The sequence below is a fragment of the Phyllostomus hastatus genome, unplaced genomic scaffold (genome assembly GCF_019186645.2).
Source record: "Phyllostomus hastatus isolate PE091 unplaced genomic scaffold, TTU_PhHast_1.1 phas_scaffold_55, whole genome shotgun sequence".
NCBI lineage: Eukaryota > Metazoa > Chordata > Mammalia > Chiroptera > Phyllostomidae > Phyllostomus > Phyllostomus hastatus.
The window spans coordinates 4,916,897-4,933,572 of NW_025334035.1; the positions used below are offsets into that span (position 1 = coordinate 4,916,897).

At 50.2% G+C, this 16,676-nt stretch overlaps 1 protein-coding gene across 1 annotated transcript; it reads right to left on the reverse strand.

The window, feature by feature from the left end:
- Positions 1–3,896: 3,896 nt before the first annotated feature.
- On the reverse strand, positions 3,897–15,277 carry CCDC42 (coiled-coil domain containing 42). The gene is made up of 8 exons (XM_045824593.1): positions 15,137–15,277; positions 14,751–14,872; positions 14,347–14,452; positions 13,951–14,055; positions 12,243–12,440; positions 7,982–8,203; positions 7,711–7,869; positions 3,897–4,005 (listed from the first exon to the last, which is right to left on the reverse strand). The coding sequence occupies exons 2-8, from the start codon at positions 14,831–14,833 to the stop codon at positions 3,928–3,930; spliced, it is 951 nt and encodes a 316-aa protein (XP_045680549.1). The 5' UTR covers positions 14,834–14,872; positions 15,137–15,277; the 3' UTR covers positions 3,897–3,927.
- Positions 15,278–16,676: the final 1,399 nt, after the last annotated feature.

The window sequence follows — 16,676 nt, forward strand, 5'->3', positions numbered from 1 at the left end:
CAGCAACACTAAGATGGCTTGAAATGAGGAATGTACCACAGCCCCTCCAGCCGGCTGGAAACCTTGTGTTCGAGATGTGGGCCTGCAGTTTGGGAGGGGGGCTGCAGGGGCAGAATCATGTGAGGGAGCAGTCTGAGCCCAAAGGCCAACAGCTTATCCCACAGAAGCACAGACCTCTTAGCTACTCCAGAGAGACAGAGGTCACTCCGAAAAGCTTTCAACATTTTGTTCTGATCCTGTTCTCACCAGCAGCTTTTAGACATCCATTGCTGTTTGGGGGCTGTGTTTCCAGCGTGGCCTGTGTGACAGGCATGGAAATGTCTGTTGCCTGGCTGCTGGCAACCTGAGCTCATTCATTCCTGAGGCCGTACCCCTCCTCCCTCTTCCTTCCTCCCTTCCTCTCCTCCTTCTGTCAGGAAGAGCTGACAGGTTTGTGAGGGAATGGAGTGTTTTTGCATTGAGACTAAGTGTCTGAAGGTCTTGCCTCCTTTACCCATAAAACACCCAGAGCCCTACCTTCCGTGTTTGCTGATGAGAACCATTCATTTCTGGAACCAATCAGTTATTTTCTGCTTTAATGAGCTGGTGCCTTTTCTTGCTGGGAAAACTCCAATCGGCTCTTAATTCCATCTTCCTTTTCTTGGGACGTGATCTCATGCACCTGGGGCCCAAGTCTCTCTTGACTGGGCAGCCTTAGGCTCCTCCTTCCATGGGTGCAGGGCTCGGGTGAACGTGCTGAGGGACTGGGGAGCAGGTATGAGGGCCTGCCTGGACTGCTGCCACCCCCACTCCCAGTGGGAAGCCCTCTCACTCAGGCTCCTGAGAATCCCTGGCCTTCTGGGTTTGCTTTGCCCTGCTCTGTGGGTTTAGGGAGGAGTTTGTGGGTTTGTGGCTTTGCTTGTCGTCAAGAAACCTGCCTAGACCCACAGACTTTCTTCTGCTCCAGGTCTTGGCTCCTCCGAAACCAGAAAAATGCACTAGTATCAGAGGGAGCTATACACATTTGTAAGCCCATGTGGGGTGAGATAAACTTGTGTGCAATCACAGGAATTACACAAATGATTCTTCCAGCAGGAAACTTGACGCTCAAGCAGAGGAGCTGGAGGGAGAGAGGAGGGAAAGGTTATGGGGCTGAGGAGGGGGTGGAGTGGCTGCGGGGGCCCTCGGCCTCCCAGACAGTGCGTTCAGTCCTTACAGGTTGGACTTCCCAAACACCACTTCCACAGAAACAGTGCGGGTGTGTATATTGGGGGCTCGGGGGAACTGTATGTCCTGCACCCTCTCTTGCATCTCAGGACACTGCCCGGGGGGCTCAAAGACAAGGGGAAGCTTTTTTAGAGGCATATCCTTCACCCACAAACTGGTTTCTGAAAGGCCCTGCTGTCTCCTTCCTGTGAGAGACTACCTGTTCCCTTCAGCTCCGCTCCTAGAACTCACCTCTGCTCCTATTCCTTTCTGACAGACGTCCCTTCAACCTCCTCCCCTTTTCCTCACCTGTGAAACAGAGATAATGGTGGTGTGGAGGCTTGGGGAGGGGCAGCTTGGCTAGGCTGAACTCTATTTCCCAGAAGTCATTTCCCTGGGTGTTTCTGAGGAGAAGGTGGGGATGGCTCACAGAAACTCAGGTTTGGGAGGTGGAAGTGAGGTGGCGGCCACTTTGTGGCTTATACACTCTATTGCTGCTCTGCCAGTGCCCCTCATCGCTTCATCCCCGTAACCCTCCCTGATCCTGCTTCAGCTGCTCTGGTTCCTGGGCCTGACATGTGTGCTCAGCGTCAGGGGAAGTATCCGCCCTGGCTGGGTGATTCAGTTGGTTGGAGTGTTGTCCTGTATCCCAAAAGGTCGTGGGTTCGACCCCTGGTCAGGGCACATACCTGGGTTGCAGGTTTGATCCCCAGTCCGGGCACATGTAGGAGACACCTGATCAATGTTTCTCTCCCACACCCTTGTTTCTCTCTCCCTCTCCCCCCACTCCCTCTCTAAAATTGATTTAAAAAATATCCTTAGGTGAGGATTTTTAAAAAATATAAAGGGTCCTGGCTTCTGTAGGACACATACATTGGCAAGCTCGGAAGTCACAGGACTGCCATGGGCTTCTCTCCATCCCTAGCTTGTGCATCTGGATTCGGACTCACTCCTGATCTCCCCGACTTTACACCCATATTTCTTTCCCTACTACCTCCCCCTGTGGGCTTCAAGGTCCAGCATCAGGTGTGAAGACGACAGGTTTGCAGAGAGAGCTTAACCAGTGCCCACCACTGCCCAGAGTCAACCCCTGAAACAAAGCCTTTTATCTACACCTCCACTCGAGACAGGTTGTTGCTGATAGGTGTTACTTCACACGGTGAGATGGAAGGAGCCCAGGTCCTTGAAAGGGTTTGGCTCACTCTGCAGCTGTGGGTCTTGAACTGAGCGTGCATCTGAATGACCAGGGGGGCTGGTTAAAACCCACCTGGCTGGGCGCCCCCAGAGTTTCTGGTTCTCAGGTCTGGCATGGGCCTGAGAATGTTCATTTCTTTCTTTTCTTTTTTCTTTTTTCAGATTTTATTTATTTATTTATTTTTAGAGGAAAAGGGAGGGAGAGGAGAGGGAGGGAAACATTCATCCGTTGCCTCACGCACACCCCCAACTGGGGACCTGGCCTGCATGCTCAGGCATGTACCCTGACTGGGAATCGAACCAATGACTACTTTGGTTCACAGGCTGGTATTCAGTCCACTAAGCCACACAAGCCAGGGCAGAATTTGCATTTCTAATAAGTTCCCAGGTGTTGTTGATGCTGCTGGTGCGGAAGCCGTGTTGGGATCACTGCAGTATGCTGATGTAGACGAAGGTGAGGGGTAATGCTGCTCAGAGCAGATCCTGGAAGGGGAGGCTGCAGCAGCACCTGGAGCTAATGGGGTCCCTTGCGCCTCCCTGGGATCACAGGACCAGGGAGCAAACAAGGCCTGATCCTCAGCCTTCTTTGGAGGGGACAGCAGTAGTGTCTCTGCCTTCTGAAAGGCAGCCTGGCTGAGGGAGCCTGGGCTCAGGGCAGGCAGACCCCCTGGGAATCCCAGCCCTGTCACCTGTACCAGGGTCCTTGGGCAAGTGGCCTGTTAGGCAAGACAGGGACAATGGTGCCACACAGAATTTTCACTGGAATGATGAACATTAAATGTATGCTCGATACATGCTGCTTCGTTTGTCCATCTCCAGCCTGGCTTTTGCCATTGAGGATTGAGGAATTCGCAATTGAACTTTTGAGCCTAAGGGTAAGACTTCACATTGACCTGTTCTCAGTTTAGTTTCGCTGCTTCGAAACCATCAGCCCAGCCTGCTCAGATGCTGTCGGGGCAGCCTGCCTGCCGTCCCTGCGGTGACGTGGCTGATACCATGCTGTGGTTTGGGGGTTCGCAGATTCGGGGAGAGCAGGGCTTGCTCCTGAGGTCAGGCAAGAGGCGGAACTCTGATTTGGTAAGCTGCCTTCATAGTTTCTAGTGAGCCTCTGCACCCCAATCAGAAATACCAACTTGAAAATATTTCTTGAAATGGTAGAGGAAAAAAAATGGTCCCATGTACTTATCCTAAGGTCTGCTGCCTGTGTGAATACTTACTGTGTGCGAGTCCAAAGCCTAAGAGACACTATATGTGAGATTTGATTTCTAGGCTGTGGGCAGCCCAAGTGACCAGCTTCAAGAGGGGGTGCTTTGGGGGGTCCTTTCCTCAATGGATTCTCTTCCCCATGAATAAATAATCAAAAAATAACTTAGGAACAAAGTTCTTATCTAATTTAATGTTTTCAGTGGTGGGATGGACCGAGGCCCAAGGGGAGCAGGGCGTCCGCCAGCAGAAAAGGCACAGGGGCCCCAGAGGGCCGGCCTGCGGTGGCTGGGCTGTAGGCTCGCCGGGAACTCGTTCTCTCTCTGTCTTGTTCACGGCCGCTCCTTACACCCGGACCTGCTGTTGGTCCTTCTTCCTGACCTCTGCCCAGATGTCCGACAGGTCCTGGATGAACTGTTGGATCTAACAAGGCAGGGGGACCAGAGTTAACCCGACCCAGTGACAGGCCATCCCATCCAAACACAGAGCATATCCAGGCGTCACCTGTAAGGAGTCACCATTTCTCTGTGACTGACTTCTTGAAGCCACTTCCCCTCATTTGACAATTACTCTAGTTGAAATGGAGGATCAGGCTTAGTAGACTAAAGGAAATAAATAGCAATGGAGTTAGAAGTCCTAGAAGCAGACGCAGAGATAGGAACAAGTGTGGGCTGACCGTCTAACTGCAGGGAGGAGAGACGGAGGGCCCTGAGCAGACTGGGTCCAGCTGGTGTGGGGGCAGACGGCTCTCCACAATTTAATAACCTTTTGAAGTGGTCATTTCCATGAAACCCAGAACTGAGATCTCATTAGGCTAATCTTGAGGCATCTAGGAAGTTTAAATCCCATTCACTAGCTTCCGTTTTAAAGAACATGAAATCAGCATGGCAGCGGAAAGGGTGCTGCCTTACAAGTCAGAAGAACCGGGGTCCTGATGCCGCCCTGGGGAAATCCTTCATCTGTCTGGGACTGAGTTTCTTCATCTTTAGACTGAGAAAGGGGAGAGGGAGGACAGGTTCGTCTAGATAGCCTCAAAGATCTCAGTCCTAAGATTTTTCCTTTTCAAGAACGCTCCCAGAGATAGGACTACACAAACTGCCCCAAACTCTCAACAACTGTCAGTAGATAATACTCGTGCTATTACTGATATAATTCTTATTTTGCAAACGAGGAAACAAAAGTCAAAGATTAAAGTAACTTTTCCAAGGCTACAGACAAGACAAATTCAGCATTTCCCAAACTATCTTCTTATAATGAGTAATCACATACCTCCAAAAAAGATTCAGTGATTGAGTTTTAGAAACGGTAAACAGATAAATTATGTTGAATCTGCTTAGAGAGTCTCAGGACAGAGCCATAGCGAAGACTTTGCGAAGTCCTGGATTTAAAAACCATCTAACTTGTTTAACTTTATGGCTTTCTGAAGTTATTAGTCCATGAAGTCCTTTTATTCTCCCACAGGAAACCTACTAACATCTTGGGACTCTAGGAATTTGCAAGCCCATGTTGAAAAATGCTGCTCCGGGCAGTTTGGGTTTTATTCAGGAATAATGCTGGACCTTCCACGACACGGCACACTGAATTCAAATCATCTTGGCCTTTTGCAGAATCACTTTTCCTACATTGTACTGTGATGTTATGCTCCTAGTCCTAGATAAGTGACTTCCGAGGCCCATGCCTGGATCTGCTGTAGGGATCTGTTGACAGCCTTGTTCACTGGGAGTGTCTGAAGCCTCCTTGAGAAATTTCTGTTAGAGTGCTGGAAAGGGTTTGCTTTCTCTGAGGAAAATCTTATATTTTCTTATTTTGGTATTGAACCGTGTGTCACTTTTTCTTCTGCTTACCAGGAATCTTAGAACCAACTACTGTCCTTTATAATACAAGAATCTACAGTCTTTGTTTCTCTCTCTTGCCTTGACTTCAGATTTTAACTTACATTTTTCTTGGTCCTTATTTTTAATGTTTCAGGCACTTGACCATGTGTATTTCTCTCAGTGGGCTCACATCCTATGGGAATGTGTTTACTGATTTTAGAGAGAGACAAACATCGATGTGGGAGAGAAACATTGATCGGTTGCTTCCTGTGCCTGTCCCAACCGGAAACTGAGCCTACAACCATTTTGGTGTAAGGGTTGACGCTCCAAGCAATGGACCCACCTGGCCAGGGCTGAAGTGGGATATTTTAAAATAACATTGGGGCTACCTTAAGTATCCCCATAGAGGCAAATCAATGTTAAAAGGGAGTCAGAAAGCCCCACATTTGGAGTAGATGAATGGGAAGCTTCGATCTGTACAGGGAATGCTCAGGCAGGGCCAAGGAGCTAGACTGCATCCCCTCCTGCCCACCTTTCTTTACACAGCTGAAGGAAAGGGGCCCGAGGACCTCTGGGGGTCCGTCCCTGAGACCATGCTGGTGGGGAGAGGGGCTGCAAGGCCAGAGCTCTTTTTGCAATTAAGATGTTATTTGCCTCTTATTCCCTCACCAGTGTACAGTGGCTTTTACCAGAGTAGAATGTTTTGATGATGTGGGCTGTCACAACAGAGTGAATGCAAAGCAGCTGTGAGAATCCACCTGGCCTCCGTGGAGCCAGACCATAAGGGAATTTATAAAAGTGTCAAATAATGCCACTTATCCGCACAAAATATATTTTTTAAAATGTATTTTTCATTAAAAATGCTATTTATGTTAATTTGCTTTTTGTCATTTAAAAATAAATAGATTATGTATTTAACAATTAAAATGTTTATTGATTTTAGAGAGAGAGGAAAGGAAAGAGAGAAACATTGATGGGATGCCTCCCATTAGTTCCCTGAATGGGGGTTGAACCAGCAATCTAGGTATGTGCCCTGACTGGGAATAGAACCTCCAACCTTTTGGTGTATGAGACAACGCTCCAACCAGTGGAGCCACACTGGCCAGGACATGAGTTAAATATTTTTAATTTTTCTGTTTGAGTTTTAATATGGTAAATATCAATACCCAATATGAACAGAAGCTCTTAGAGGATCTTCAATAAATTTTAAGAGTGTAAAAGTATCCTGATACCAAAACGTTTGAGAACTGCTGCTTCAGAACAAACTTTCTTACACATTCCCTTTACGGTCTTTGGGCTGTCAATAATTCTGCTCTGACATGCCTGAAGAAGCAGGCAGATTTTTTGCTTTAGGGAAGGTATCCTTCCTGGCCGGTCAGCAGGTGCAATCCTTTATATTTCACGAGTTTCATTTTGTTGTTGTTGTGGAACAGGGGGAAGGCCTCTCAGTCGATTGCTGTTTGTAGCTTGTGTCAGATCATCACTCACTGAGTGCTCACTGAGTGCCTGCTATGTGCTAGGTGTTGCTGTAGACGCTGGGGATTTAGCAGGGAGCAAAACAAAACCCCCAGTTTTCGGGAGCTTACTTTCTCCTATCTCACAGCAGAGCTATAGACTTTTGCTAAAGGAATAAATAAACAGTCATGTTTCTCTGCATGTCACCAGGACCATGGCTAATGCCTCAGCTGCTGCGGAGGCTCCCAAATTATGGGATGTGTTTACCTTTGGTCAGAAGTGAGATGATTTTAGGTGGCATGTGGACATGGCATCAAAGAGCTTTAGATCACACAGTGAAAAAGTTATTTCCTTTCAATTATTTCAAAGAGAAAAATCTCAGATTGGTATTTACAGGACTCTAACAGTTCCCTAAACTTGCTGACTTACTTCCCTCTCCCTCACCAACGATTTCTTTTCCCAAAGAGTGGGAAAGGCATATGCCTTCCAGAATTCACTAGATTTACAAAGACTGTTTTGCACCATGAATCCAACAGTGGGTCCCTGCTACTGTCCCTGTTGATTGGGGCCCAACAGGATCTTGGCTCTAATACAGTGGTTCTCAAAATGTGGAACCCAGACCAGCACATCACCACCACCTAGGACTTGTTGAAAATGGAAACTCAAGGGTTCCCACTGCAGACCTACTGAGTCAGAGACTCTGGGTGGGGCCCAGCAATGCTTCCCAGACCCTAGGTAATGCCAATCCTGTCAACATTTGAGAACCATGGCTGTAGCCAGTTTATCCCCCTACTCAACCAATCAAGAAGCCTTGTGGTTCAGTAAACACAGCCCACCAGGTACCTGCGGCTCCTCTTACCATGTCCAGCTGTTTGTGCGTGTCCTCCAGGGATACAAAAGATGATTCCTTCAGCTGCTTGCTCACAGTCTGGAAGAGGTTCAGCGTTGCCATCTTAATGGTGCCAAGCAAGAGGGTCTTCTTGGCTGCGGTGTTCTGGATGTGTGCCCAGCGAGATTCCTGGGGAGAGGATGAGGGAGGGACATAAACACAGCAAGTATGCGTGTGTGTGTCCGTCCCTCACTCATTCACCCAGTAAGCCCAGAAGCCCCCTGACCAGAGGGCTGCTCACCCAGACAATGACATCACTGCGCGCACGGTCGAAGCGCATCTGCAGGCGTGCCAGCTCATTGTTGTGCTGCAGGATCTCGTCATCCTTCTCTTCCATGTAGCGTGCCAGCCGCGCCTTGGCACGCTCAATCTTCTCCTGGCCCTCCTGCGCCGACTGCATGAGGTCGTCGTGCATGCTCACCAGCGTCTTGTAGCGTGCCATCACCTCGTGGATCTCTTCAAACTACGGTGAGGGGCTCAGCTCACTGCACTGCAGCCCCACAGCCTGAGGCAGCTGCCCCTGCTATCGGTCAACTTCTGACCTAGGTTTGTGGGCCTGGCACAGACGCCCTAGGCCAAAGTCGAGGGACAGAGGCTCTGATGATGTTACAATCCCACTGCTTGCTCCTCTTGGGTTGTTACAGGCCATGGGCCATGTGTTGGAGACACGTGCAACTGGGCCAGGGGTTCTTAATCTTGACTGCATGTTGGAATCATGGGAGGAGCTTTAAAAAGGACACCTGGCAGGCTCCATCCCCAGAGAGCTGGATGGATAAACAGGTCTAAAGTGGTCCCAGGCATCTGCATTTTGCAACACCCCTCCCCACCCCCCAGGTGATTCTAGAGTTGAGAACTGCTGGAGGGAACAGCTGGGGTAAAGATGATGGGCTGTGTGTGGTGTGTTCAGGAAGCTCAAGAAAGGTTAGTATGGATGACCTAAGCTCAAGGTGGGGAGGGCGAATTCGGCCTGGAGAAGTAATAAGAGTGCCCAGTAAACCCTAAGAAGGAGTGTGGACATCATCCACTGAAGGGTTTTAAAAAGCAGAGGGAGAACTTCATGTCTATATATTGAAATCTCACTCAGCACATAATGTAACAGGATGCAAGTAGAAATGAATGGACCACGTCAGCACTACCACAAGCACGTCTCCACAGTGTAATGCTGATGGCAAAGGGACTTAGGTGCCAACTTGAAGAGCCTCCCACTGTCCAAAGATGGGACACTTAGAGCATCAGTAAGAGTAAACACAGAAGATTAAAACATCAAACATGGTAAAAATCCATGAGTTAATAATGAGTATGACAACATGACAGGTCAATTTGGGAGGATGCTGGAGAACCAACTCGTTCTGAAAACGGCAATGAAGAATCAAACATTTAACTAGCTGCTTCTTTAAGACTTACATAGTGAGAAAATAGTGAATGAAGGGAAGATTCTCTTTATGAAGTCCTTTCCTTGTGTGGTAGTATCCTAATTATGTGAAGAAGGGATGATTGAATATTTCCAGAACACTGGAGGGGTTTTCTGTGCCCTATTAGCAAGGAAATCAGGATTCTGACTTCTGTTACCAAGGATTCATTTTACCTGTTTATAAACACATTAGTGGAATCATACAGTGTGTCCTCTTTTATGTTTGGCTTATTTTGATCAGCATAATAATGCCTGTGCTTTGAGAAACACATCAGCCAAATGAAATGTGGGGCCTTGTTTGGACCCTGATTAGAACAAACCAACTGCTTAAAAAGAACTTGTGCAATAATGGGGGAATTTTTAACATCAACTGCATATTTAACTTAAAGTACTTACTATCAAATTTTTACTAGGTGTGACCATGTATTGCAACTATTTTAAAAAAGAGCTCTTCTCTTTAAGAGTTACATACTGAAAAACTTAGGGATGCAAAAATATCATTTGCTTCAAAATGGCAGATGTGGGAGGTTTGGGGGACTTGACTATGATTTGATAATTCTTGGAATTAGGTGATGAGTAATGGGCATTCAATAGACTGTTCTCTCTATTTTTGCATATGTTTAAAACTTTCCATAATAAAAACATTTTAAAAAATATTGGTCAGAAAAAGTAAGTCACAAAAGAACATAGGATATGTACAACACTATTCACAGTTTATGGATATGTAATATGCTGCCAAAGCATGTGAATGAGAACTTAGGAAATCAGAGATCCAATTACCTGCGAGGAGAGGGGAAGAAGAATAGGTTTGGGGGGGGGGTGTAGGGGGTTTCAATTACCTGTAGTGTTTTATTAAAGGAAAAAGAATTGAGGGCAAATATTAAGATTTGACAAAGCTGTGGTAAGTACTTGGGTGCTATTATCTATTTGTCTATACTTTTCAGTATGCTTAAAATACTTTGAAAGAAATAAAGAAAGAAGGAAAGAGAGAAAGCAACAGAGGTGCGGGGTCATGCAGGCTCTAGAATGCTGGACAGGCTGATGGCCAGGAATAACGCAAAACTGAACTCCAGATGGGGTCCACTGGTGGTCTGGATGAGGAAGGGGCAGGGACCAGATTCCAGGAATACTTAGGAGGCAGAACAGACCAGATCCGCTGATTGATGGCTTCCGGGAATGACAGAGGAGGAGGAGCCAAGGAGGAGGCTCACGTTCTGGTGAGGCTGTGGGTGGGATGCTGTGTGTGGGTGGGTGGCCATGCCATTCACTAGCACCAGACGCACCAGCATCAGGCTGGCCTGGGGATCGCAGGAAGCAGAGGAGATGGGCTGTGGACTCCATAAATTAGATGCGGGGGCCTGAAGCTCAGGAGGGAGATACAGGACCAAGAGATATAGGCCAGTCTCCTCAGTTCTAAGACATACGCTTTACCAGCTCTGAATATGTGTCATTTTCTTATCATTTATCTGCTGCTTTAATATAATAGTTTTCCCTCACTCTCCCCACTAAAGAAAACTACCCCAATTATTAAATGAATAATTTATCAGATTTCTTAGAATGGAGGAAATAACACGGATTTGGGACTCAGGCATACATCAATTAGGTTAGCGGTTCGATATGGAAATTGCTCAGACTTTACAAAGCTGTGCATACTTTATCTCGCCGCAGCCCCCACAGGACATTGCTCCACAGCCCAGAGGGCATGCATGCCTCGTGCCTCACTCTGCCCTGGTAAGGGGTCCTACCTGCCGCTGTCACATGGGGGCATGGGGGAAGCAGTGTGGCCAGCCACTGACACTGGCAGCATCCACAGGAGGGCCATGGAATTGATCAGGGAGAAAAGTGGAGGGTTTGCAGCAAAGTTGTGAGGAACGCTTAAGGAAGGAGCTAGGAAGAGGATCCTCTGAGGAGCCTGAGGTAGAAAGTAGGAGAGGGAGGGAGGGGGGGTCCAGAGGAAAGGGCAAAGATATCTGTAAAGGAGGAGTGTCAACAGTGTCAAATACACTTGATCCTTGAACAATGCAGGGTTTGGGGTGCTGACCTCCCGTGCAGTGAAAAATCCACATGTGACTTTTGACACCCTCCAAACTTAACTACTGATAGCCCACTGTTGATTAGAAACCTTACCAATAACATAAATGGTTAATGAACACATATTTTGTATGTTATAGGCATCACATACCATATTCTTACAGTAAAGTGAGCTAGAAAGAAGGAAATGTTATTAAGACAATCAAAAGGAAGAGAACATATAGTTACAGTGCTGTACTGTACTTATCAATACTGCAAGTTCATGTCATCGGTTTTAGGCTATATAGTTTGTCTGTCAGTTTTTTTCTAATGGTCTAGTGAAAAAAAAATCACTAGTGTAAGCGCAACTGCCTAGTTCAAACCTGTGTTGTTCAAGGGTCAGCTGGACTGCAGAGTGTGTGGGTGGGAAGAGGGTGAAGATCCCAAAGCTCCAGCAGCAAGTCAACTTTAGGAAGAGCAGTTGTCGTAGGGCCCACAGAGAAGTAGTTAGAAGCAAGGGCTCAGGCTGGGAGACCCTGAGTGGTTTCCCCAGCCCCTCTGAGCCTCCACTTCCCCTGCTGCAATGGTGATCCAGTGGATGGCTTTCCTCTGGGGGCTAACGAGCGAACTGAATGAGTCACGCATGTGCAGCACCTCGCCCAGGGCCCAGCACATACTAAGTTCTCAAGCTCTACCTTAGGTTCGGTGTTTTCCAGTCTCTCTCCCTTCCTTTCCCTATTTACTCTCAGGTAAATAAAACCCCAGGGAGGAGGGGAAGCAGGGATAGAAGTAGGCCACATCCTGAGGCAGGCAAAGCTTATTCTTTGTGCTGCAAAAAGAAACCTTGTTACCCCAGCACACACCACACACCATCCACACAGAGACATTTACACAGCTATCACAGACACCACCCAGTCCCTAACGCCCACCAGGGGCCTTTTTCAGCTGCCCTCCAGGGCTGGATGCACATTCTCAGAGTAGGGTGGCCATCCATGCAGAGGGTCCCCCAGCCCCCTATAGCCCCAGGTTCTGGGGAAGGGGAGATGGGGCTGAGGAAGGCATGAGCCCTGCCCCCACTCACCTCTGAGTTCTCCACCACCTTCTCCAGGTACTTGTTGAAGATGGAGTAGTCCTGTAGCTTGCTGCTCAGCCGCTGGTGCTGTAGCCGCAGGGCCGCCATCTCCTGCTTGGCCTTGGCCAGCTCTCGCATGCGCTGCCTCTTAAGTTCTCTCTCCTTAGTAGCTTTTTTCAGGGCGCGGATCCGTTTCTGGTCATTCTCCTGGGGCCAGGGAGGTGGTGTCTGTCAGGCACTCGCTCCACCCTCCCTGGAGCCCCACACAGGGCCTCTGTTTGCCAAGCTCAGGCCACTCTGAGGATGGGCAGGCAACATCCATGTGGGCCAGAGGCCTGAGTTTTCTGCTGATTTGGTCACTGGTGCCTCAGTTCCTCCAACTGTAGAAATGAGAGGCAGTAGCCCCTCACTTCCTTCCAAAAGCTGGGGCAACAGTGCTCAAACCACAGGGAGTTGAGATAGGAGAGGGGCCTGCTCCTGAGGGCCTGGGGGCAAGGACATTCCAGAGAGCATGTATCCAGTGGCTCAGACTGGCCACAGGTTCAGGCAGGAGGAGATGATGCAGGCAATCCAATGCCCAGAAAAACACATGAGGCTCAGCTACTGCAATTACGCAGACGCCCACCTCTTCTTCCCTCTGCAAAGCCCTCCCCCAAGTTTAGAGGGTGAACCCACCCTTCACAACACACTTGCGTGGCTCCTTTGCCTCTCCAGGGGCTCCTGTGGTGCCCCGTGGATGGGCATGTGTGGTGGGGGCATTTGGAAGCATGTGGTGAAGGCACACTGAGCTTTGTACTGTGCCCCACAAGCCCAGGAGAAAACTGAAGAGCCCTAAACCAGTGGTTTTCAAGTCCAACCATGTATCACACTCCCCTGAGGAACTTTAAAAAATGTCATTTCCTGGGCCTGATCTCAGGCCAGCTGAAAGCAAGGAGAGAGGAGTTCCAGGGTATGTTGTAACATGCTCTGGAGTCCCAGAGTATGTTGTAACATGCTCTCCAAGACTCTGATGCCACAGGTCTCTAGTGGCCACTTGGAGAACCCCTAACCCCCAAATTTCCTGCTGCCCCAACCACTCCACTTTTCTCTGGTCAATAAGAACTGGACTTCTGGACAATATGCCTGGTCCTTCAGCTTCTTTTCCCACTTGGGTTAGGCACAGAGCAAGACAGAAGATGCTTAGGAGTAGGACTCCCCTGTAGCAGAGGCCAGTGATTACTCCCTGGAGCCGGGCCAGGCCCTTCCTCCTTGGGGAAATCTGGATCTAAAAATAGTTAAATCACTCCTCAAAGGACCAGAGGAGAGGAGTTGCTTCAGAATGGACTCTAGTACCTGGTCCTTCATCCACCCGCTTTGTGTACCCTCAGTGCTAGGAGGGAGGAATGGGGTGAGTTGGGGTACTAAAACCCTGTCTGATTCATCTTTGTATCTCCAAGTGCCTAACCCAGACCATACCTCATTCATTCATTCACTCACTCATTCATTCCATAAATTGTATGTCTCAGGTATGGGCAAGGAAATAATAAATGGAAATCTAAAAGGAGCAGAGACTGATAGGTAAACAAGAAATTACAAACAGCAATAAGTGGGGCTGTTAAGGGAGAAGCCCCGCGCATTGTTGAGCACTGAAAAGACATCTGACCCAGGGTGAGGAGTCAGCAAAAGCCAGGAGGAAGAGGAGAAGGAGGAGGAAGAGGAGAACTAGGGTGAGGGGTACCTGGATGAACTGTTCGAACTTCTGCATGTGGGCCTTCAGCTGAGCCTCCTTGATGCCCAGTTCCTCCCAGCGCAGGCTCAGAGTTTCCATTCTATGCTGAAATGTCTTGGGGTGGGGGGAGCAGAGAGGTCAGGAGGGCCTCTGACATGGGTACCAAGGAAGGCCCCAGCATCCCCTGCCCAAGCATCTCAATCCCCAGGCCTTCCACGTTCCACGCATGCCTGGGTCAGAGCAGAGCAGCCTGGGACCCTGGTTCCCCAAAGACTCAGATCATTCCTGTCTCTGCAGAGGGAACACAGAGCCACCGCCCAGAACTCCTGGCACGTAGCCACTGCCACCCACAAAATGAAGGGCTGCCCCTGAGGCCCCCTCTGCACCACACCGCCAGTCCCCCACCTCCTTCTTCTGCAACATGGCCTGGTGCATGATCTTGGCCTCTTTCTTCTTCTCCAGTAGCTTGATAGATGGAGACTCTGACTGCTCCTCAATGTGGGGAAACTTTCTGTCCAAGACACGGGCAAGAGGGGCCTGGGAATAACCCATGAAGACAGAAAGCCGTGGGGGAGGGAAGGCAGTCTTGCGCTCATGTGAGTGAAAGGAACGATCTAATCAGAGGGAGAGAGCTGTGTTGACATCTGTGAAGCAAGGTGAGTCAGCTGATAAGGGGTGGGGGTCCGGGTGATGGGGGTGGATGATTTGGGACACTGGGTTATAGGAGTGGGAGGGGTTGGAAGTGGGGTATGGGCAGGGATAAGGGGTCCCGGGCACAGAGAGGGCTGCCCAGACCCTGAGACACTCACTGAAGCAGTTGCAGCAGCCGCTCTCCATACTGCAGCCGAAAGTACTCCGCCAGATCCTCCTCCTCCATGATGCCCAGACTCATGGTGGCGGTGATCAAATGACCCAGGCGGCCGAAACCTCACTGTAAAACAGTAGGTGGTGGAGCCAAGGTGGCCCAGGGGTGCTTGGGCTCCTGCTTCTCCTTTCTGCTCGCTTTTCTGCGTCCACGTCCACGGAGGGTGGGCGCCTGAGAGACTCCTGGGAAGGGGCTGGAGCCTCACATCGGCAGCCACCGGAGAGCTGGTTACCTAGCAACAGGCCGCCTGGTTCCGTAGCCCACACGAGGAACTCGGGCTTTGCCCTCTTACCCCTGTCCCTGCTGACCCCTCTCTGCTCCTGCATTTACCACTCAGGACTTCCGGGAGAAGTTAGACCTGATCAGATGCCGGCGTCCAGGGCTGGGACGCAGGGTCTGGGTGTCCTGGCCAAGATCCGGGGTGTCGGGAGAGTGGTGTCCTTGTGAGGGAGCCGTGTCCCTGGACCTCCCTCCAGGGGTCAGGGTGCATGAGGGTGAGGGTGGCGGCTGTACCTGCAACAGGTGCCTGAGAAGACAAGGAGAGAAGGAAAGGAGGTGCTTAGCTGAGGCAGGGCTGGGGGTGCAGTGGGAAGCTTGGGACCTGTGGAGGATGGGATGAGAACTACATGGTGGGGGTAGGAGGTGTAGGGGTGCGTGTGTGGAGGGGGGATGGGAAAAAGGCCTGAGGCTGAAGAGGCATTCTGGGGACTGTGGAGGAGGGACCGTGGCCGGGACCCTCAGAGGGTAACACACAATCTTCTCAGAGATTGGCAGACTTATTTAAAATAGGAAAGGATGCCGAACTATGGTACCATAAATGCCACATGTTTTAGTTGTTTGCTTCAGAATGGCTAGCTGCCTGCCTTGATCCCAGCGGGGTGTGGTGCACACACTCATTAGGTCTGAGGGTCAGCACCTTAATTTGAGACCCTATGTGTGAGGCAGGCACCCCCAGAGGTAACGCCAGGCTCCCTAGCTCCGCTGTGCGCTCTGCCCACCGGCCCACGCCCGCCGCGCCTCGCTGCGCTCCAGGTCTGGAAGCCGGCACCGCAGGGGATGGGTTGGGGTGTCCCGCAGGGTCGGCGTCTGAGATCAGGAGCCCATCCCCGCGACATGGCCGGTCCTCCGGTTCCCCCTGCTGGCCGCCCGTCCCGCCCTACGTCCTGACTCGCGGAGCGTGAGCTCGGTCCGGGCGCCGCCCACCCTCGCCCGCTCCATTCACACGCCCAGCTTTCTTCCAGTTCCGGGGGCTCAGCAGAGGCAGTACTATCGCTCCCACCCCACCCAGAGCGCACCCACGCACGCACCCCCTCACCGGGCCCGCCCCACCCTAAGCCCTTCAGCCAGAGAGGTTATCTACCCGCAGGATGACAAGAAAGCTGGTGAAGATAGTAAGCTCCTCAAAGGGGTATGCTTCTCTCCTTGTGGATCCCCAGTGCCTGGCACAATCAACCTGGGCTTTCCCTCCGTTTTGCTTGGGGGCACCTGTGTAATGCCAGCCCTTGAGGAAGCGGCTCTCTGTTTCTGAACCACCAGTTTTCCCTGGTGTTACATACGAAATCACATCCTTGGTTGCATCTACGGATCGGGTGGTCCAGGGCCAGGTTGGAGCATGCAAGTGAGACATCTTTTTCTGCCTGTGTACCACTGACCTGCCGGAGCTTCTGTACTTTGCAGACTCTTCATCCCCACACCCACCGTCATCCCTCTCTGGGGTCTCCCTGTCTTCCCAGGGGCCACCCAGCAAGGTCAGGGCTGCCTGAGATCCACCCGAGTCTTGTCTCCCCAGCTCTCCTCCTCCTCCCTCCCTGAGGGAACCCTGCTTTCGTCCCTACTCCTTTTCTTAATGCAGTAAAACAAAAATTCTTAC